At 41.1% G+C, this 23,289-nt stretch overlaps 1 protein-coding gene and 1 non-coding gene across 4 annotated transcripts in view; both read right to left on the reverse strand.

Annotated features, from left to right (window-relative positions):
* Xndc1n (XRCC1 N-terminal domain containing 1, N-terminal like) overlaps positions 1–23,289 on the reverse strand; it is a 46,329-nt gene that overhangs the window by 18,835 nt on the left and 4,205 nt on the right. For 2 of the 3 annotated variants that reach the window (XM_071616440.1, XM_071616441.1), the window contains exons 2-10: positions 20,519–20,694; positions 17,053–17,194; positions 16,143–16,298; positions 14,881–15,059; positions 11,606–11,691; positions 11,191–11,363; positions 8,939–9,011; positions 5,343–5,467; positions 1,794–3,764 (exon numbers count right to left, since the gene is read on the reverse strand). In XM_071616440.1, the coding sequence (XP_071472541.1) occupies positions 3,532–3,764; positions 5,343–5,467; positions 8,939–9,011; positions 11,191–11,363; positions 11,606–11,691; positions 14,881–15,059; positions 16,143–16,298; positions 17,053–17,194; positions 20,519–20,563 (1,212 nt within the window). In that variant the 5' untranslated portion in view covers positions 20,564–20,694 and the 3' untranslated portion in view covers positions 1,794–3,531. Of the gene's footprint in view, positions 1–951; positions 1,672–1,793; positions 3,765–5,342; positions 5,468–8,938; positions 9,012–11,190; positions 11,364–11,605; positions 11,692–14,880; positions 15,060–16,142; positions 16,299–17,052; positions 17,195–20,518; positions 20,695–23,289 lie in introns of those variants that run through there. The other variant, XM_071616442.1, reaches the window with a different exon arrangement.
* On the reverse strand, positions 18,263–18,335 carry Trnaa-ugc (transfer RNA alanine (anticodon UGC)). The gene has a single exon. It is a non-coding gene; the product is annotated as a tRNA-Ala (tRNA).

A 23,289-nucleotide genomic window follows, 5' to 3' on the forward strand; every position in this document is an offset into this window, starting at 1 on the left:
GAGTCTAGCCTTGGACTATGCACAAGCCACAGCATATGCCATTGCGCCAGGCTCAGGCCTTCATTTTAACACTCTTCTATGCTTCCCTGTCTAATGGCAATTTTGAGTCTGGCTTGGTTCACAGGATGCCAGTGGCTAAAAGATGGGTGAACAGGATTGGTCCCTGGCTCCAGGCTCCACTCATATATTCGATCTTGCACAGGGTTCCCCTATACTTATCACCACACATACTTTTGCTACCTGACAGCCTTTGCTAGGACTGTAGCCCTACTTCAAATACCCTTCTTGCTTCTCCACGCACAGCTAACCTGAATGCTGCTTCCTCCCTGGAGTGTTCCCTGAACACAACAGCTGCAGCTTCCTGACTGCTTTCTGGGCTTTGGCAGCCCTGTGAACACAGAAGCACTAAATGAAGCCCTGGGAGTGTCTTGTCACCCTCTCCCTGCGTTAGAGTCCCAAGACACAATATCCAGGACCAGGGCCACACCATTGCCTGGCCCCACCCCATGGAACACACAATAGGAACTCCAAAAAGACAGGTTCTACTGAATGTCATATGTAAGTCTGTCCAACTGTTCTTCTATTTTCTTTCTCTTCCTTCAGATAGACCTAGAGCACCCCTAGGGTGGGGGTTGTGCCTCTTGCATAAGACTAGGTGCCCCTAGCCTGGCACGGTGGCAAACACCTGTAATTCCAGCTATTCTGGAGGCTGAGGCAGAAGGATAGCAAGTTCAACCTCAGTAACTTAGCAAGACTCTGTCTCAAAATATAAAACGACTAGGGAAAAAAAAGAACCGGGATGTATCTCCGTGGTGAAGCACCCCTGGGTTTAATCACCAGTATCAACACCACCACGACAAAGACTAGGGGTCCCAGGACTGATTGTGGCTCCTATCTATTCCTGAGAACAGATGCAGGTAACTGAGGGTAGGAGGAAGTGTGAGAACCAACCTTAAACTCAGGCTCCTTGCGTGCAAGGCGCCTGAGCTCGCGGCTGAGCTGGAAGGCAGCCAGCATGGCATCCTCACTCGCCAGTGAGAGGTGGGCCCTGCTCGCAATGCCTCGGTAGGTGTTGATGCGGGACAGAGAGAACTTCAGCAGGTCATACCTGCGGGCATTACTGCACTCAAGGCAAGCGCAGGAGACGGGGTGGGGCCGGGCAATGGTGTGACCCTGGTCCATAAGCAACTGCGCAATCTCATATAGGTCCTTCTGGCAGGCCAGGGTGAGTGGGGTGACACCAGGTGCAAAGCGGGAGCCATCGATCGATGAATCAAAGAAAGCCAGCGAGAAAGACTTGGTGTCTACTTTGTGACCCTTCTCCCTTTCCAGCCGGGCCAGCAGGCGACGCACCACTGCTGGCTGGTTTGTGTCCACTGCTACTAGTAGGGCTTCATGGATCTGTCGGAAATCAAACTTGACATTGGCCAGTAACACATCGGTGATGGCCTCATGACCCAGGCGGATGGCCAGGTTGAGAGCTTCCCTCCAGGAGCGATCCTCAGCCTCCTCCACATTCCGCAGGGGCCCACCTGGCCCACTGCCTGTGGCCTCGACCCCTGACTCCAGCAGCTGCTGCACAAGACCCAGTCGCCCCTCTTGGATGGCACCCAAGAGTGGAGGTGGGAACTTGAGCTTTCTGTTCACAATCTCAGTCCAGTTAGGCTGTAGCTGGATGAAGGAGTGGAGAGGACAGGATTCTGAGTTTCTAGTCTCCTTTGTTTTGGAGTCTCTCTTACCCTCCCACTAGCTACCACTGTGTCCTTCCCTGCCCAATACATACAGGCAAAAAGTCTCTTATTCACCATTTTATTGGGTAGATTCTCATGTTAGTGAAAGAGATAGTGCCAGAATGGATCTGAGCCGGTCCTTGTCCTTAGTTTAACTTCCACCTTCACAGGGACCTAAATACATTGGGTCCAAATGGATGCCCTGAGAAAGGGTAGGTTAAAGCAGGGCTGCACAGGGAGCCTAACCCTACATGTAGGCACAAAGGACCTGGCCAGGACCCAGCTCCCATCTTGTTGACTTCACCTTCCAGCTGCTCATCCCTCTGGAAGTCCCACAGCTTCTTGAAAGGGCAGGTCCAAGCATGTCCACACAGGAAGGTCTTTTTAACTATGAACACCCATCCCCAGCTCTGAATAGAACTCCTACCAATATCCCAACATGTTTTTTTCTCCAACAAACCCCTCTCGCTTTGCCCTCTGCTACTTTGGAGGGCATTTCTCTCTCCTTGGTACTTACTGCCTTATCCCTCTTCTTTGAGGCCCATGCTCATTGCTCTTCCTTTGGGTTCAGTTCAAGGCTCTGGGGGCTCTTCCACTCACATAGTAAAGCTCACAACCTGCCTGGCAGCTAAGCTTCCCCTGCCGACTCACCAATCTATTGCTTTGTCCATAATGAGGAATGGGAGTAGGATGGAGGAAGGGGAGCAGAGGGTTCTTACCGTGAGAGGGTCCATGGCTGCACCCACCTATGCAGGAAAGGACCAAAGGCATGAACTCCTCCTCTGTCTGCTCCCCTGAATGCATCTAGTATCTTCTTTCCCACTCATTCAAAACCCCGCCCCGGGCCCTCCCTTTGCCAGGACCAGCTGCTCCCCCTCTGCTTCCTGCCCTGGGGACCAGTGAAACTGGTGTTAGTGTCATACAATGAAATCCTCTGGGAAAAGGGAGAGAGTGCATAGTTGCTCAAAAAAGGTAGAAATAGAACTTGGACTATCATAGTTTGAGGGAACTTGGAGACCCTCTGGTCCAACTACCTCATTGTGTATAAGGGCAATGGGATTTGTGCAAGGTCCCTGGCATTATTCCCCAGTCATTAAACTATGTGGGCTCTATAACTACTTTGTGAGCAGCAGGTAAAGGGATTTTCTCTGTTTACAACAGTAAATTCTGGGCCCAAGATAAATAACTGTACTAAAGTCACATGGCAGTACGTGATTACAGCTAGGGCAGGAACTAAGGATATAAAAGCCAGTCTCATGCTCAAAACTTATCTTTCCAGAACACAATAGGATCTTATCTGTCAGGCAGTATTTTTCTTTTGACTAGTCCTCAGTTTTCCTTTTAGGAAAATGGACATGAGGATATATACCATTCCTGGAGGGAAGGACATTCTGGACATTATCCCAAGGCCCTAAAGATTACCAGTTCCATCCCAAAAGTTCCAAGGGGGAAAAGGACAGAGCTGCTCTTAGGAGAATTGGGTGCCATGGTGACAGATCCTTGACAACTAGGAATGGGGAGCTGGGCCCAGTGGTACCCTAGGCGTGTCCTGAGGGAATAAATGAAGAGAGGAAGGGAGGACTGCCTTCATCAGTCCTTCTCAGCTGCCAAGAGATCCACTTTCAGGGCTAGGGGTATAGCTCAGCGGTACAGCCCTTTTCTAGGACACATGAGGCCTTTGAATTCCAGCAACAACAATAACAACAACAAAACAACAACAAAAAGAGAGAGAGGTGAGAGGTGAGAGACCTACTTCTCTGTCTTAGTCATAGTGGGGGCCCAAACCACAGGATTTCATGGCTCACGCTGGAAAAACCTCCCCACACACACTGGCATGTTCTTCTATTTCTCTTGCTGAGAACTGTAACTGGCAGATGGGACACTGGACCCAGGAAATGGGAGGTGAACTCTCTGGGGAGGACACCCACAGTACAGACTGGGATGAAGATGGTGAGGAGGGAGAAGCTGGGTGAGGCGGGGAGGTCTCTCCACAAGTGGCAGCATGCAGGGGAAGAATCTCAATGCTGAAGGAACCTAAGGGAGAGATAAAGAGGTAAACACAATTGGGCCTGTTCTTAGGAAGGATGGCACCCCAAGAAGTCTGAAGGGAGCCAGGCATGGAGGCACATGCCTGTAATCCTAGCAACTCAGGAGGCTGAGGCAGGAGGATCATAAATTCAAAGCCAGCCTCAGCAACTTAGTGAGGCCCTAAGCAACTCAGCAAGACCCTGTCTCAAAAAATTAAAAAGGAATGGGGATGTAGCCTAGTGGTAAAGCATCCCTGGATTCAATCCTCAGTACAAAAAAAAAAAAAAAAAGAAGCCTGAAAGGTGTATCTACTGCCAAAATGCAGCTGTTCTTGTAGAAAATTTATCATGGCTAAATATGTGACACCTGAGAGACACTATCATGTATCTGTCAAACATTTATTAAGTATTCACTATGTGCCTGACAGTATGCTAAGAGCTGAAGTAAACAGACTGTCCTTATGGAATGTAGTCTAGTGGTGAAGATAAACTGGGAACAAAAAAAATATTGACAGAAAGTAGGTGAGAAGTGCATAGTCCATGGAATTAAGAGAATGCTGCAGGAGCTCAACTGGGAGAGATTATTTGTGAAGATCAGAGAAGTTTTGGCAAAGAAGTACCATTCATTCCAGGGGTGTTCTACCACTGAGCTACATCTCCAGCTCTTTTTTGTGGTACTGGGTATTGAACGCAGGGGCACTCAACCACTGAGCCACATCTCCAGCCCTATTTTGAAGTTTATTTAGAGACAGGGTCTCAATGAGTTGATTAGCGCCTTGCTGAGGCTGGGTTGAACTCTCTATCCTCCTGCTTCATCCTCCCTAGCTGCTGGGATTATAGGCGTGTGCCACTGTGCTCGGCTGCAGCTCTTTTAATTTTTATTTTCTTTCTTTTTAAAAAAAATATTTATTTTTTAGTTGTAGTTGGACACAATACCTTTTGTTTGTTTTTTTGTTTTAGGTGGACACAATATCTTTATTTTATTTTTATGTGGTGTTGAGGATCGAACCCAGGGCCTCACATGTGGTAGGCAAGTGCTCTACCGCTGAGCCACAACCCCAGACCCCTTAATTTTTATTTTCAAACAGAACCTCACTAAATTGTTCAGGGCCTTGCTAAATTGCTGAAGATGGCCTCAAACTTGTAACCCTCCTGCCTCAGTCTTCTAAGTCACTAGGATTACAGGTATATGCCACCACACCCAGCAAGAAATAACAATTTGAACAGAAACTTAGAGTAAGCAGAATTTGGACAGAGAAAAAAGTTATGAAGAAAATTCTAGGCTTTCTCTGACAGTGTTTTACATTGTTTGTGTTTAGCTTCTCCAGAGAGTTGGGGCCCTTGTCACTTCCTCAGCTTACCTGATGTGAAGGGAGCAGGTGCTCAATATAAACTTGTCTTGAATGACATTTGGCTAAAAACACATAGGTGGGACACACAGGTTACATAGGTGGGAACTGTAGAGATGACAGAGGCAAGGAGTCCAAATCCAAAAGTTTCTGCACAGTACCCCCAGATTTCCTATTCTTCCCTTAAGGAATGCTTAGTAATCACATGACCACCCTCCCAGACTGAAGCAGCTTACCTGCACAAATGGGGCATTGTTCACTATCCTGGACACCACTGTTTTGGGCCTGGGATTGGTATTCTCTTTGCCTTGCCTTTACTGTCCCCTTCCTGTTCAGCTGGGAGTTTGAGTTGGTCAAAGGCCTGTAAGAAAAAGCTATCCGTGAGAAGCTATAAGGGCTGAAGGAATCTAGAATTAGAGCAAAAAGTATTTAGAACAGTTATGTTGACCTAGTAACACTGGGTTGGAGTGATAGTTTTCCCATTTGACATACCAGATTTAAAGGACTTTTTTTTTTTTTCCTTTTGTAGTACTGGGGATTAAACTCAGAGCCTCTTGCATGCTAGGCAAGTAATCAACTACTAAGTACAACCCTAATCATTTTCATGTTGAAATAGGGTCTAAGTTGCCCTTGCCTTGAACTTGCCATCCTCTTGCCTAAGCCTCCTGAGTAGCTGGTATTATAGGTGTGTGTTACCCTGCTGGGTGAAGGAAATCATTTAACCTTTGAACATCTGACAACAGAGCTTCTGGGGCTGGGGGGTATAGTTCAGTGGTAGAGGGTTTGCCTGGCATGAAGACCCTGGGTTTAATCCCCACTGAAGAAAATGAAACCAAAAAAAACCCAGAGCTTCTATTATTGTTCTTAGATTTAAATCATTTATTTCTTTTCTTTTTAAATTTATTTTTTAGTTGTAGTTGGATACAATACCTTTATTTTACTTACTTATTTTTATGTGGTGCGGAGGATCGAACCCAGGGCCTTGCTCATGCTAGGTGAGCGCTCTACCACTGAGCCACAACCTCAGCCCTATTTATTTTCTTTTTACACTTTTTTTTCTTTTAAGTTGTAGATGGGCATAATACCTTTATTTTGTTTACTTATGTGGTGCTGAGGATTGAACTCAGTGCCTCATGCATGCGAGACAAGTGCCCTACCACTAAACCACAACCCAGCCCTATTTTTTTAAAATATTTTTTTAGTTGTAGTTGGACACAATACCTTTATTTTATTTATTTTTACGTGGTGCTGAGGATCGAACCCAGTGCCTAGCCTATGCTAGGCGAGTGCTCTATTGCTGAGCTAGAATCCCAGCCCTTAATTATTATTATTATTTTAATATTTATTTTTTTGTTTTAGGTAGACACAATATCTTTTTAATTTATTTTTATGTAGTGCTGAGGATTGAACCCAGTGCCTCGCACATACCAGGCCTGCGCACTATCACTTGAGCCACATCCCCAGCCCCATTAATTATTTTTTAATTGATGTATCATACACATACCATAACATTACCCCCCTTTTTTTTTTTTTTTTTTTAGTATTGGGGATTAAACCGAGGGGTGTTTAACCACTGAGCCACATCCCCAGCCCTTTTTACTTTTTATATTGAGATGGGTCTTGCTAAGTTGCTGAGATTACAGATAAGTGCCACCATGCTGGGCCCTTCATTTTTTTTTTAAAGGCATAGACAGAGGGCTGGCGATATAGCTCAGTTGGTAGAGTGCTTGCCTCGCATGCACAAGACCCTGGGTTCAATCCTCAACACCACACACACAAAAAAAAGCATAGACACAGGTTTATAGGAAAGTAGAAGTATATTTACAGGAGAATATGGGTTATCTCCAGAAAGACAGTCTGAAATTCACCCTTTTAAAATGTGAACTTTGGCCAGGTGCAGTAATATACCCTGGAATTCCAGCTACTTAAAAAGTTGAGGCAGGAGGATTGCAAATTCAAGGCCAGCCTCAGCAATTTGGCAAGGGCTTAAGTAACTTCGTGAGATCCTGTCTCAAAGTAAAAAAGGACTGAGAATATATGTAGCTTAGTGGTAAAGTACCCCTGGGTTCAAGTCCCAGTACCTCCTCCCCGCAAAAAGAGTGAATTTTGGCAGGCTATAGTGGGCCAAGTCTATAATCCCAGTTACTTGAAAGGCTGAAATGCTGAAAAAGGAGGATTACAAGTTTGAGAACAGCCTAGGCATCTCAAAATAAAAAATCAAAAGAAATGGAATATAGCTCAGTGGAAGAGTGCCCCTGGGTTCAATTCCCAGTACCCACCCTCAACAGGTAAATTTAGTATCTTCACCAAGTCAAGTAACCACAACTATATCTAATTCTGACAGGTTTTTACTACCCCCCCCAAAGAAATCCCAAACCCATTAGCAGTGACTCCCCATTCCTCTGTACTACAATACTTATATATACTTCGTGTTTCTATGGATTTATCTATTGTGGACATTCTGTATAAATGGAATCCTACTACATGTGGTCTTTTGTGATGGACTTTTTTCACTCAGTGTTTTCAAGGTTTTTTCATATTAGAACAGGTATTATACAATACATCTAAAATACTAAATTCACCTAGGTATTGGGGATTGAACCTAGGGACACTCTACCACTGAGCTATATTCCATTCCTTTTGATTTTGTATTTTGAGATGCCTAGGCTGGTCTCAAACTTGTAAACCTCCTTTTTCAGCATTTCAGCCTTTCAAGTAACTATAACCATTCCTTTTTCATGGACAAATAATATTCCATTGTGTATATAAACACTACACTTTGTTTATCCATTCACCAGTTGATGGATATTTGGGTTGTTTCTACTTTCCAACTATTGTGAATAATGCTGCTATGGACATATAAGTTATGTGAATACCTGTGGGTATACACTAGGCATAGAATCACTGAATCATGTGGTAACTCTATCTTTAGGTTTCTGAATTGCCAAATTGTTTTCCAAAGCAGGTGCACTATTTTATTTAACTTTGATTTTTTTTTCCCCCAGTGCTGGGGATTGAACCAAAGGCCTTATGAATGCCAGGAAAATATCTACCACTGAGCTATGTTGTCAGTCTAAGCTGCGCTGTTTTACATTCCTACTGGTAATTTATAAAAGTTCCAATTTCTCTAAATCTTTGCCAACACTTGTTATTGTCCATCTTTTTAATTAGTCATCCCATTTCTCTGATGGTGACTGATGCTGTGCATCTTTCATGTTTATTGGTCATTTTACATCTTCTTGAGAAAAAATTCTATTCAGATTCTTTGTCCATTTTTTAAAAAATATTGTTTTAATTGTTGGTGGACCTTTATTTTATTTATTTCTATGTGGTGCTGAGGATCGAACCCAGTGCCTCAGACATTCTAGGCAAGCACTCTGCCACTGAGCCACAACCCCAGCCCTCTTTGTCCACTTTTACAATTAGGTTATCTTTGTATCGTTGATTTAGAAGAGTTCTTTATATATTTTATATTTAAGAGATATATATATAAAATATGTAATATAATATACAAATATTTTCTCCCATATTCAATGGAATATCATTTTATTTCCTTGAAAATGACTTTTGAAGCAGAAAAGATTTAAATTTTTATGAAATCCTTGAGACGCAGTGTACTCATCTACAGATTCTGGCTCCCTATAGGGCTGCCTTCTTGCCTGATGACACACGGACAAGTACTTGTTTCTCTTCTAAGTTCTAGACTAAGAGCTCAAGACCCAGACCCAAGGGTGCTCTCTGACCTACCTGACGCATGAGTGGGTGGAGAACAGCTGTAGAAGGATGATAAGGTTTGGGGAGGTGATTTGGCCTTTCACGTTGACCTACTTACCTTTGGTCCTGCATTTTTCGTCTCTTTGTCCTGCCAACATCATTCTCTGAGTCCTCCTCCTCTGCTCTGGGCACTGTGTTAGAAATGCTCATTAAAGATAGCTCATTCACAAAAGGTTTTCACATATCATGTATCTTCTTTGAAGAATACCGTTTCCACCCTCTTTGCCTGGTTAATTCTCACTCTTCAAGTCTTAGATGAAATGCTATTGCCTATGAGTCGTTTTTCCTGGATTCTCTAATCTAATTCTAATCATCCTATTATGATTTTCCTTCGCTGTACTTATCACTATTTTAGTTTCAGATTTCTTTGTGTGACATGGGTACATATCTCCTCATTAGGGTAGAATCATTGCTATTTTATTTACTGTGGTAACATGGCACATGCTTGGCATGTAAGAAATGTTCAATAAATATCTGGCAATGAGTGATAACAAAATTTAGTAACTGTCATCTGTCTAGTTATTCAGAATTTAAGAGACATTTTGTACAGCATTTAATATCAAAGTGCTTTTATAGCTCTGGAGCTCAGTATGTAGTAAATGTCCCAAAATGGTTGGTTCCATTCCATTTTCCTTCTCTTAAAATAATAAACTATGTCTTTCATTATATGGAAGACAGCTTCTGAGAGGACTCCCATTGATTGCTGTCTCCTGATATTCATGTCTCTCCCTGAGTGTGGCCTGGACCTAATGACTTGCTTCTAAAGAACAGCATATGACACAAGTGATGGGATGACATAATCTGTCAGTTTCTTGCAACATGCTGTAGCATGTGCACACTCCCTCTCTCTGGCACTCCATTTTGCCCTCTTGTTTGTTCACTAATGAAACAAGCTACCACACTGTGAGATACTTTATAGAGAGTATTTCATGGCAGAGGAAATTTTTTTTTTTTTTTTTTTTTGTACCAGGGATTGAACCCAAGGGTGCTTAGCCACTGAACCACATCCCCAGCCCTTTTAAATATTTTATTTAGAGACAGGGTTTTGCTGAGTTGCTTAGGGTCTCACTAAGTTGCTGAGGCTGGCTTGGAACTTGTGATCCTCTTGCCTTAGCCTCCTGAGCCTCTGGGATTATAGGCATGCACCATTGTGCCTGGATAGCAAAGGAATTGAAGGAACCACAGTCCAATATCACATGAGGAAATGAATCTGACCAACAACCATGTGTGTGGGTTATGAAGCAGGCCCTTTCCAGCTGAGCACTGAGATGGCTACAGCCTTGTGACAGATCCAGAGCTAGAGGACCCACCTAAGCCATAAGTGGATTCTTAATCATCACAGACCATAAGATGATTTTGAGGTAATCTGTTACACAACAAAACAGAATCAATATTTCCTATTTTTGCAATAAAATTATACATTCATTATTTCACTAATTTGTTTAGTCCTTTGAAATGATAGGCAAACCTTTTCCTTTAAAAAATTTTCCCAATGAAACAACAAACTATCCTGTGTTTTTAACTTTTTGTTGATAACCTCATTGGTTTTCTCTTTCTTGCTATTTGGAAAAATAAAAAGAACAGAATGTTAGAGTGACTCAAAAATGTAACCTCTTTGAACCTTACATTCTTTGTAAAGTGAGGATATAAGTTTGTTGTGAACATTAAATAGGTAAAGTTGGTAAAAGTGCCTAGCAATGTCTGGTGCAAAACAGAACCCCAAAAGTCTTTTTTTTTTTTTTTAATATTTATTTTTTTTGGTTTTTGGTGGATACAATCTTTTTTTTTTTAATATATATATTTAAAATTGTAGATGGACCCAACACCTTCATTTTATTTATTTATTTTCATGTGGTGCAGAGGATCAAACCCAGTGCCTCATGCATGCTAGGCAAGCACTCTACTACTGAGCCACAATCCTAGCCCCACCAAGAATCTTTTAATTATTTCTTCTTTTCTCATTAAACTACATTATTCTGCCACCTTATTTCTCCAATAAACTCCAAACCCCATCACTCTTCAATTGTCTTTCTGAGATGACCACAGAATAAGGATACTCTAAGAAGTCTAGGTATTTAGTTTAATCCCTTCACTTTTAAGACAAGGGAACTGAGGCCCAAAGAGATAAGGATTTTTGATTTAGGTCAATGCTCTTTCAATCATTATATATTATTTGACTTCTCTTCTCTGCTGACAATAGTTTTTTTTCTTTCACATGAAGTACTACTTGTGAGCCATCCATGTACAGCAGTGGTGGATTCAAGAAAGGACATTGCTAGGAACATTAAGGAGCAGGTTACTAGGCCTTACCTGCTTTCTTTGGAAGACTGGGACCTGGTTCTGCATGATTGCTCTTTGGGCTTGCCACACTGGCTGAAGGTGCCCTGCGGGCTGCAGAAAGCACCATATGGGCTGAACGCCCCAGAGTCCCTGGTTGTAGCTGCTTTAGGATATCCTTGAGCTCTGAAATCTTCTTAGAGCTTCTGCAGAGAAATAAGAGTTAATAATTTCACTTGGAACACAGATCCCGTTCTGCTCACCCAAGTTGCTGGCATCTAGTGAGAAAGCCAGTTTGATATATGGGTAGGGTTAGGGCGAGAGAGATGTGATTAATTAGGGAAACCCAGGCTGGGCTTGTGTGCTTGGGAGTGACATGGTAGCCTTTCTCTTCTAGGAGAAAGATATGAGAAGTGACTGGTAGATCTTTGCTCTGGCAGCTACATACGTCTGGGGTTCTGGGAAGAATGTCCTCCGGATAGAAGGATTAGCCAGCCAGGGTTGAGGATGTGACTCCTGAGTGTCAGAAGAGCCCTGAGAACAGAGAAATATGGAATATCAAGATCCACCACCAGGGGACACTGTCACCTAGGAACTCATCTTAGTGAATGTATCTGCTGTAACTTATACATGGTATATTGGCAGATGTGTGCAGACTCTCAAATTCTCTTCTGGTTCTATGATATAAGATTCTGTGATTTTGTATATTTAGTTCTCCAATGCAAAGAGTTTTGCCATGACCATGAAAACCCCCATGGATAAAAAAAATACACCTATTGGAAAAAACAGGGCTATAGAAACTGATATCATGTGCAAACTTTTGTTTGTCATGTTCAAACTTTCAAAAATATGTATATTTTAATTGTCAATATATAAAATTGATTTAAGTCATTCATCTCTATATATCTTTTTATACCTCTATTTTTAATTTAATTAATTTATTTATTTTTATGTGGTGCTGAGGATCGAACACAGGGCCTCATACGTGGTAGGCAAGCGCTCTACTGCACAGCCGTCTATATATCTTTGAGAGAAAAAAATAATATGTATGTATTTATTTGATAATATTGTTTAATTAACAGTATGATTCATTTTGTGAACAATTTTGTTCATGTGCAATAAAAGCCTACCACATTTGGTGATCATTTCTAGCTACCTATAAAGAGATGTTTATTTTTATATATATATATATACACGTGTATAAATGTGCGCATATATAGATATCACATGATCATTTCTACATAGATTTTTATTTAGGTAGTACACTACAGTTTCTAATTCTTTGTCAAAGCAATGCATCTGTGAGGTGGGGTTGTGGCTCAGTGGTAGAATGCTTGCCTAGCCCTCACAAGGCACTGGGTTCAATCCCTAGCACCACATAAAAAACCTAAATAAACAAAGGCATTGTGTCCATCTACAACTAAAAATATTTTTTTAAAAAATGCACCTGTCATTATTGACCTTTTTATTTTTTCAAATTTCCTTTTTTCCCTTAAGTTAAAAAGAATAATTGGGTTGGGGATGTGGCTCAGTGTCATAGGCTGCTTTCCTAGCAATGTGAGGCCCTGGGTTTGATCCCCAGCCCTACAGAAAGAAGCTACATCTCCAGCCCTTTTTTGTAATTTTTTTAGAGACAGGGTCTCACTGAGTTGCTTAGTGCCTTGCTAAGTTGCTGATGCTGGCTTTGAACTCATAATCCTCCTGCCTCAGCCTCCCAAGCTGCTGGGATGTGCCACTTCATTTGGCTTATTATGGATTCTTCTAAAGGTAAATGTTTTTATAAAGTATGACTTGACCTCATTCTGAAAGCTTGGAAATTAGTATTTTTATTCACATTGACTGTTTACTATTTCTTTTCTTTCTTTCTTTTTTTTTTTTTTTTGCATTTCTTTATTTTATTTATATATGACAGCGGAATGCATTAAAATTCTTATTACACATATAGAGCAATTTTTCATATCTCTGGTTGTATATAAAGTAAAGTCACAACAATTCGGGTCTTCATACATGTTCAATGTTTACTATTTCTAATTGTCATTATAAACTATAATTATTTTTAAAATATTTTGTTTAATTTTTGAGGATTTTAGTTTTTTTTCTTTATATAATTGCATGAATTTTATTTTATATTTTCTGGTGCTGGGGATTAAACTCAGAGTCTAATACATGCTAGAGTACCACCGAGCTATATCCCCAGCCCTGCCACATGAATTTTAGAGTGAATACTACTAGAAAGGGTAACTAACTAGATATGTGTTTGGAGATAATTATTTAACCTTAATTCTACATGAGATTGATCATTAGAATTTAGCTTATGAGCACAGGCCAGGTGGAGTCAAGCAGCTTGGGTTCAAATCCTCTCCAAGAATTAGCAGTGTGACCTATTTTCTTACTAGAATATTTGTGATCATAATAACTCTATTTCAGAAGGTTAAAAGCTGTTATGTTTTGCTTTCACTCCAATATACCAATTAGAATTACACTGTAGAAAAAAAGGCCTATGACATTTTAGATATCTTAAAATTATAAAACTGAGTATCACCAATGGTTTCCAAGTACCAACTGGCTCTTGTCAGAATGTTTTACACTGCCTTTTCTTATGATTTCATGCGGTAACTACATGTGTGTTTAACTCTATTCACTGTTCAGTGCCTTACTGACTCGGCTCTGGAGTTGTTAACTTTCTTTCTTGCAAGCCAATCAAGGTTGTGGAAGTGCAGAGTAATTCAACAGCCAAAATGAAAGAAATTCTGGAAATCCCTTATTTATCCAAAAAGTAAGGTGATCATATATATGTCCTGGTTTGTCTGGGACAGTCCTGTAAATATTTTTTCTTTCTCTTTCTTTCTTTCTGTAGTGGGGACTGAACCCAGGCTAACTGAACTCTACCATTGAGTTACATCTTCAATCCCTTTTATTTTGAGACAGGATCTTGCTAAATTGCTGAGGCTGGCTTCAAACTTGAGACACTCCTATCTCAGCCTCCAGCTGGTATTATAGGTGTGTGCCACCATGCCTGGCTTCCTAAATTTTATCTATCTATCTATCTATCTATTTATTTATTTACTTACTTACAGTATTGGGGATTAAACCCAGGGCCTCAAGAATGCTAGGCAAACACTCTGCCATTAAGCTACCTCCTTGGCCTTCCCAGGCCCATTTTAAAACATTTTGAGACAGGCATTAAATTGCCCAGACTAACCTTGAATTTGTGATCTTCCTGAGTAGCTGGGATTATAGGTGTGTGCCATTGAGCTGGGCTCATTACAAATATTAATAGTACTCTCTTTTGCCTTTAAAGTGTTTTGGTTTGAATAATAATACTTTATGTGACTATCTGCAACTCCCCTCCAAGGGTCCTTTACACAATGAACTTTTTTACCAGGAAATGTTCTAGGTGCCAGGAATACATTTATAGAACAAGACAAACAGGTCCCTAATTTCACAGAGCTTCCATTTTATTGAAAGGCCAGGGTCATGGAGATTTAGCTCCATTCACGTCAGCTCCGGGCCCTGCAATCCTGGAACCTGGCTCACTCACTTGCACTTCCCTGTGTAAGGGAGAGAAGGGGAAGAGTTCATTCCTACTTGTAAGAAAGGGCAGCATGCCCACCTGTGCTTGTGTGCAGTGTGTCTACCCCTCATTATCAAGCACCAGCTTTCTAACCCAAAACCCTCAAAGGGAGGGAAAATACTAAATCCTGGTTCTACCCTAGTACATACCTGGCTTAGCTCAGAGCTCACAGGGACTGAGAGATCCATCACAGGGTCATCTGAGGAGTCCAGAGAGGAACGCACCCGCAGAAAGGCCAGGCCAAAGGACTGATGACGTGTGAACGGTTGGGAACAAGTCAGGCGAAGTCGATCCCATGATTCTCCTGAGGCTGGAGCCAGGAAATCATCTCAAGGAAAAAAGAGAAACAAACTGAGGGGGAAAATGAATTAATGGAGGGAAAAAAATAAAAGAAAGTTTATCCCAAGGAAAGAGAAGACAGGTTATACAGAGCAAATTTCAACAGGACGAAGAATGAAGACGACCAGTAAATATTCCCCTCAGGTTTAGGTGCTCAGGGAATGGTAATACCAAGTAGTCCTGTTAGGGCTCTTTCAGACCCAGTTCCTTGCCTTCTGACCATCACTCCCCCATTATGCTTCCACACCATTTCCAGCCTGGGTACATCCTTATTCTACAACTCTCTAGGGACCTCATCAATATCTCAATCAACCAAGAGGCATCTGTGGTGCTAGGGTATGGGGAAACAGCTTACTCATGGATTAGCTGAGATATCAACCCTTCCCGAACCACAAGACCTCAACCTCTCTCACGATGCTATAAGTCCTGCACATTCACTCACTCATAGTATCAAACACTGATGTTACAAACTCTTTAATTTCTAACACAACTCTAATTTCTAACACTATCCAGTCAGGACTTCATCCTCTCCACCTCACATGCCCCTCCAGTATCATTCTTCCTTTATGACATTACAAACACCTTCAATTTAAACACAGACAAATCTTTACTAGGCTCTAAATCCCTAGAGGACAGGAATCAAATCCTATGTTTCTTTTGCAGTGCCCACTGAGCATATCTACATAAACAGAATTCAGGAAACACTATATGCTACATAAAATATAACCATTATGTAGCCTTCTGCTACTTACATCTATACTTATATACATTTATACAAACAAAAAACATAGTAATTAACATGTGTTTTGTTTCAGACTCTACAAGTCACGGGAAATACCAATCATACAGTAGCTAATAAACATCCCCAGCTATCAGGCATCCTCGTCACGAAGAATTCACATACAAGCATGTCACTCACTAATTAATCTACTTCTTAGGAAGTAGCCTAAGATAACTAAGCCCTTGAACAGGCTCCCTCCCACAATCTATACTCCAAAGCACTTACATCCTCTCTAGTACTGCATCCTTCTTACTCGGGAACATACCCCCCTTCTGCTGTTGCCCTCTTTACCATTTTTAAACATGCGGACCCCTGAGCGGTTCTTCCCCTGCTTTGAATCGGTGAGGGACATTAGTGTGGTTGCAGGGAGCAGGGTGATGAAAGGTCTGTCTAGGGACCAGGAAGAACGGCCCACATCAATTTGCAGGAAAGCACAGCCACAGTTACCTGGGGACAAAAGGATGAGAAAAGGATAAGTGCGATAGAAATAATTATACACAAGGGAACTGGACGGGAAGAGGACATTCCTCACTCTAAAACTAGCAGGTAGTCAGAAAGGTCTGGCAACATGTGGAATCACACAAGGAACCAATAATTTAATGATAACACAAAGGTTCTGTATCAGGCTACATGACAACATGGAATTACACTAAATGACCATGGGAAGATCCAGCAGAGACTTGCTGCTTCCCTGTCCTGGGCCCTGAAAGCAGTGCCAAATTCTGTTTCTCTTATATCCTTGCTAGGAAGCCCAACATCTTTCTGTCCTAATAAAGTTGGCACCAGATGACTTTGTCAATTCTCTATTTCAAAGAATTCTTAAGTCAACCTTTTCCTATGCACAGTTCACCTTACCAGTAATCCTCAGACACTAATATTTAGAGGTGTATACAAATTCTATTTGTTGGCATTTATAATTAGGCCAATGTCCTAAGGCTTTACACAGATCACACAGATCAAAGCCGAACATTGCATAGTTCAAGGAGCTCCATTCACACTGTATTTCATATGAATGGAGACCATGGAGTTCTCCAACACCAAATCGGCCCCAAGGGCAAAGGCCACATTTCTCCTTCACACCTGTGCAGGGCTTATTCCAGAAGGCTGCCTGGCTGGAATGAACTAAGACCTCTGAGTAGTGGGGTTAGAGGGGAATATCACTCCAGTGTCTTACCTCAGAGGCCCCAGGGAACTCACTCACCTACATCAATATAGCTAATGGGCACTGCCCTCTCCAGCTGTAGTTCCACTTTCAGTTGCCCACTCTTGTCCTGAGGGCAGCTGAGCCAAGGCCTCCCCTGACTATCTGGGTTCAGCAAGTTCTCCACAGGATACTTGGGATCCTAAGTCAGAGAGAGAAGGAGAGAATCAGGAACTTTACTAAGTCTATGGGGAAAAATATGCCCATGAATAAGGCATCCCTATAATCCCAAGTCTTTTAAAGCATCCTAACATTACAGAAAGGCACCAGATGGGAATCCACAGTAACACAGGAACCATGTACCAAGAGATTTAGATACCATCTACCTCTATCTATTTACCAGACTCCCTCATTTAATCCTACATGTTTATTATTATTACTTCTTAGTAAATCAATAAACTGAAGTTTAGGGAAGCTCGGAAACTTACCCAAGGACTCATGCCAGATAACCAACCAAAGCAGGTTTCTAAAACCAGAGCTTTTAACCATTACACTCTACTAATGTCTTTGATTTATCAGCTATTTCAGACATTTTCTTATGTTTATAACAATCCTAAAAGGGCAAAGATTTTTTTTTAAAGAAAGACAGAGAGAGAGAGACAGAGAGAGAATTTTTTTAATATTTATTTTTTAGTTTTCGGCGGACACAACATCTTTGTTTGTATGTGGTGTTGAGGATCGAACCCTGGCCGCACGCATGCCAGGCGAGCGTGCTACCGCTTGAGCCACATCCCCAGCCCCAAAGATTTTTATTCTAAGTTTACAATGGATGCTATATATAAAGTGATTATTCCAAGACAATAATAGTGATATATTTACATAGAAAGAAATTCTGAGTTTTAACCCAAAGTCAGATACTTTTTGGTTGAGAGGCCTTAAACAAACTACTTCCTCTTTGGATCAAAAATTTTTCATCCATAAGGAGAGCGGGGAAGCTAGACACATTTTTTAATAATTTTTTTAAGAGAGAGAGAGAGAGAGAGAGAGAGAGAGAGAGAGAGAGAGAGAGAGAGAGATTTTTAATATTTATTTTTTAGTTTTCAGTGGATACAACATCTTTATTTTATTTTTATGTGGTGCTGAGGATTGAACCCAGCGCCCCGCGCATGCCAGGCGAGCGCGTTACCACTTGAGCTACATCCCCAGCCCTAGACACATGGTTTCTAACCATGTTATTCCAGCAATAAAATCCACCCCCTCCTTTTTTTTTTGGTGGTGCTGGGGGTTGAACCCAGGGCCTTGTGCATGCAAGGCAAACACTCTACCAACTGAGCTATATCCCCTGCCCCAAATCCCCTTTTGTAACTGAAATCTTATACTGAAGCATGTTATGTGTGTGTTTGAATATTTTTTTCAACAAATAGAAGCAGAGCTCTGGTTAAAGCACAGGTTGGGGGGATGCCTAGAGACATACTTGTCCTCCCTCCTTTCAATTTCTAGAAGTTGGCCCCCACATAGTAGGGTTGGAAACCACAATATTGGAAGATGGATAATTACTTCATTTCATTTATTATTGTAGCTGTACTGGGGATTGAACCCAGGGGTGCTTTACCACTGAGCTATATCCCTAGCTCCTTGTATTTTTCAGTTTGAAACAGGGTCTCACAAAATTGCTGAGGCTGGCCTCGAACTTTCAATTCTTTTGCTTCAGTCTGCCGAACGGCTGGGATTACAAGCATGTGCCACCATGTCCAGCTTCTGGCATTTTTTTTTGTTTTTTTAATACAAATGAATCAGTCTTACCTAAAATTTTATTTTAGTCTGTTAGTACTATTTGTTTAAATTGCTCACACAAAATACATTCCATCTAAAAAGGAAATATAAAGTTCTTCTGGCAGTCCAAAAATAATTGATAGGGCCTATCCAAAGGTCTTCCACTACAGTTTAAAGAAAATCTAAAAGTAGTTTAAAACAAACTGGATGTTTTATTCTCTGGGCCATAAGAGATTTTCAAAATCACTTTGATTTTTTTGAATCCCATCAATTGTCAATCATAGCAGGAAAACCCCTGAGCTGATTTCTGATAATAAAGTTATCAGAGAAAAGAAAAAAAAAATACATATATATATATATATATATATATATATATATATATATATATATATATATATTTTTTTTTTGGTACTCAGGATTGAACCTAGAGGCACTTACCCACATCCCCAGCCCTTTTTACTTTTTTATTTTGAGGCAGAGTCTTGCTAAGTTGCTCAAGGCCTCACCAAGTTGCTGAGGCTGTCTTTGAACTCCCGATGCTCCTGTCTCAGCTTCCCAAGCCATTGGGATTACAGGTATGTGCCACTGCAACTGGCTCAGTGAATATAATGAATTATAAATGATTACTGGCACCATGAAGACTTGAGTAGGGAAGGTGCCTTGCAAGTTAGCTTAAGTATCACCTGTGCAGGAGTAACTGTGTGTCCCTAGAGCAGCCTTGTGCTATGGACTTCTACACTTCTGGGTTCACAGTGGTACTCAGGACCAAGAGCCAAAAGCACAATATGCAAACTCTATGAAGGCTTTATAATAAGAGACTAATGCAGGAGGCACAGTCTAAATACTAAAAATGATAATGCGATCTTGAGTACCTTCAATTTTATTAAGTTATTTTACATGTGTTATGGTTAGCTTCTAGCTTTTATAAGACTATGAGTCTATGAAGAAAACTGTTCAGGATGACTATGAAGATAAGCAGGATAAGTGTAATTATTGTTTTATTTTACTTAGAAGTTAATATAGTAGTTCCTAAAGACCCTCTAAGGGTATTTCTGAAATGTGTAGGGATGTTTTTGACTATCATAATAACTAATAAGCAATACTGTTATTGGGGCACAGGGTTAGGGATGCTAAATATCCCACTATGCAAATAATATTGCTGTAAAATGTAGACTTATCCCCCGAAATGCCACAGCACCTCTGGAGAAAGACCAGAGTTAACACGAGAGGAGGAATAAATGGGTAGAGCAATGATAATAGAGGAAAATGTGGGAAATGCTCGGGCTCAGGGTCTGGGATTTAGCTCTAAGTGGGAATTATAGAACATTTAGGGAAGAGGCTGAGATCACACTTGATGGTGGTCATGATATCACAGGTCAGGTATGATGTTGAGTGTTCTGGTCTGCTCTCAATGACAAGACTGACCAAATGGTTGTTCTGGGGACCCTGGTGCAGATTCTGGGCCTAGGAACTACCCAGCACCCTTAAGCTATTAGTGGAATCCTGAGGTACCTCCTTTATGGAACTTCAAGTCCTGGGAACATTTCTATCAGTTTCTTGCACTGCTCTGGGAACAACCTGAAGGCAAGAACTATTTTTTCCCTTAGATTCTGGATTCCCAGAGAAGGCATCATGTCCTTTCTATTAGACTGGGAGTTTCCTGAAATTAGAGCCAAGTCTCCTACTTTGTTCATTCCTTTCAGTCATCAAGGAAAACAAACAAACAAACAAACATGCCCATTGATTGATATACCTGAGAGGAAAATGACACCACATGACTGATCTTCACAGGAGCCATGGCAGGCCTATCAGCTGTCCAAGTACAGGGCAAAAATGCTTTATCTCAAGAATTCTTCTGTTACCACTTTGACACTGGTTTATGTTTTGGTTTTAGCAGCTTCCAGAAGAACAAGAATCTTCACATTACTCCTGAAGAAAAAAACAAAAGAAAAATAAACTACTATCAACTTTGGAGGCTGAGGATCTCAAGTTTGAGGTCAGCCTCAAGTCACTTAGCAAGAAGATGTCTCAATTTAAAAAAAGGGCTGGGGATGTATTTTCAGTAGTACAGTGCCTCTAGCTTCTATTCCCAGTACTGCCAACCAACCTACCAAACAAAAAAGGCCCATAAGAAAAAGAAAAAAAAAAAAAGACAAAAAAAAATTATGGCTGTTTCTCTAATTATATGAGTTTTTGAGGCCATCAGCCCATTTCTTTCTTTCTTCTTCTTCTTCTTCTTTTTTTTTTTTTGTGTGTGTGTGTGTTCCCAGGGATAAAAACCCATGGCCTTGATCAAACCCAGTGCTGTACCACTGAGCTATATTTCTAGCCCTCAGCCAGTTTCTGATGATTACTACTTTGGGCCTAGTGGGGGTGATGGGCAGGGAGCAGATCTGAACCATCTAATGAGATTCCAAAAAAAGTGTGAAATAACTGGAGTGCAACATCAAGGCAAGAGAGCAGCAAGTACAAAACATATTAATGTTAATGTTGGATTTATATGTAGATGAGTTCCTAAGAGAGTATGAATTGCCCCTTAAATTGTTTATCATTTTTTTTTTTTTAAAACAGTACTGGAGATTGAACTCAGGAGTACTTTAACTACTGAGTTATACCCCCAGTCCCCTTTCCCTTTTTGCTGGCCTCAAGCTTGTGATCCTCCTGCCTCAGCCTCTGGGATTGTAGGTGTGCTGCTCTACCTCTCCAGGCTTTTTGCTGAGGCTGAAATTGTAATCCTCCTGCTTCAGCCTCCTGAGTTGCTGGGATTATAGGCATGCAACATGGTGCATGGCTCGCTAAACTTTTTATAGGAAAAATTTAAGTATATGGAAAAGCATACATATTAGTATAACAAACTGATGCATCCATCACCTAGCTTCAAAAATTCCTTAGTGAGAGATGTTTTAAAGTTATCTGAATGTATTTCAGTGAGTTCTCTCTTTAAATATTTATGCTGGCTCATTTTATTCATGTTTTCTCGCTGATCCTGGATATACTCCTGGCCATAAAGATCCTTTTTTGTATCTCCAACCAAAATTTTTTTTCCTACCTCCAAGACTCTGCTCATGCCATTACCTCTGCTTGAATTGCTTGTTCTGATATAGAAAGTTAGGGATACAGAAAGAACACCAAGTCTCTAAAGGAAAAATATTCCTATTAATATATAGAACAAATAATTCATAGACTGTCTAATGAGCAGGATAAAGGAGACTAAAGGACAGAAAATGGTCAAAATGTAAGGATGCACTAAATAGTCCACAAATTACTTTCAACTTTCCAGTTCCCTATCAGTTTTTTGGAACATAGCAAAATAGGAACAAAATCTCAACAGAAAGAGATCATTAATCTTGTCAGGGAAGGGAGCTAACATTTGATTGAACCATAACCCAGTGATCATCAGAGATGTTCATGTAATCGAAACCTACATTCCAAACCCCCAGTGGGAAACATGATAATTCTGAATCCCAGAGGGAAGTTCAATCCTTTTGCATACAATATTCCACCTAATTATGTACCCTAACAAAAATCCAACCTTCAGCCCTGGCAATGTGGCTCACTCTTGAGATTGCCTGCAGCAGGGAGTAGACCTTTGCCTTTTGCCTTATAACAAAGCTCTTCCTCTCTTTACTAAAATTCTTATTTGTGATGGAGCCAAGGACCTGGAAGTTCTAATTAGAGGTCTCCTTCAGACCTCCTCAGACCCCTTTCAGACAGTTCCCTTTCCAACTTGTCAAATTGAATGCATTTTAGTGATCAAACTTCACTTTACCTCTGCTTCATCAGTTCCAAGTGATAGCTCCATCCTATCAATTCTCACTTAGCACTTAATAGAGTGCCTCACACAACAATCATTTATGTCCTATGTTCCTTGACAAATTGTAAACTCTTGCAGAACAGGTTTCATGTCTGACTTGTTGCTGTATACCCAATGTAAAAGGCAGAAAAATTGAGCTCCAAAGGGCTTGAAGTCATGCAGTAGGGTAGTCTGCAGCAACAGGAGTAACAAAACTCTTAGTGACTACCTCCTAATTATCAAGCATTCCTAACAGGTCAATGTGTTGTTAAGGCTTCAAAGACAGAAGAATGAAGGATGAGTCTTGAGTCACCTCTTTAGTCCTCCAGGTGTTTTTTATTTGGTACCAGGTATTAAACTCATGGGCACTGAGCCACTGAGCCACATCCCCAGCCCTATTTTGTATTTTATTTAGAGACAGGGTCTCACTGAGTTGCTCAGCATTCGGATTTTTGCTGAAGCTGGTTTTAAACTCATAATCCTCCTGTCTCAGCCTCCTGAGCTGCTGGGATTACAGGTGTGCACCATTGGCTCCAGGTGTGTTTGTTTGTTTGTATCAGGAATTGAACCCAGGGTGCTTAACCAGTAAGCCACATCCCAGCCCTTTTTATTTTTTATTTAGACAGAGTCTAAGTTCCTCAGAGCCTCACTAAATTGCTGAGGCTGGCTTTGAACTTTCCATTCTCTTGCCTCAGCTTCCTGAGTTTCTGGGATTACAGGTATGTGACATC

The sequence above is a fragment of the Marmota flaviventris genome, chromosome 9, assembly GCF_047511675.1.
Source record: "Marmota flaviventris isolate mMarFla1 chromosome 9, mMarFla1.hap1, whole genome shotgun sequence".
In the NCBI taxonomy this organism is placed as follows: Eukaryota; Metazoa; Chordata; class Mammalia; order Rodentia; family Sciuridae; genus Marmota; species Marmota flaviventris.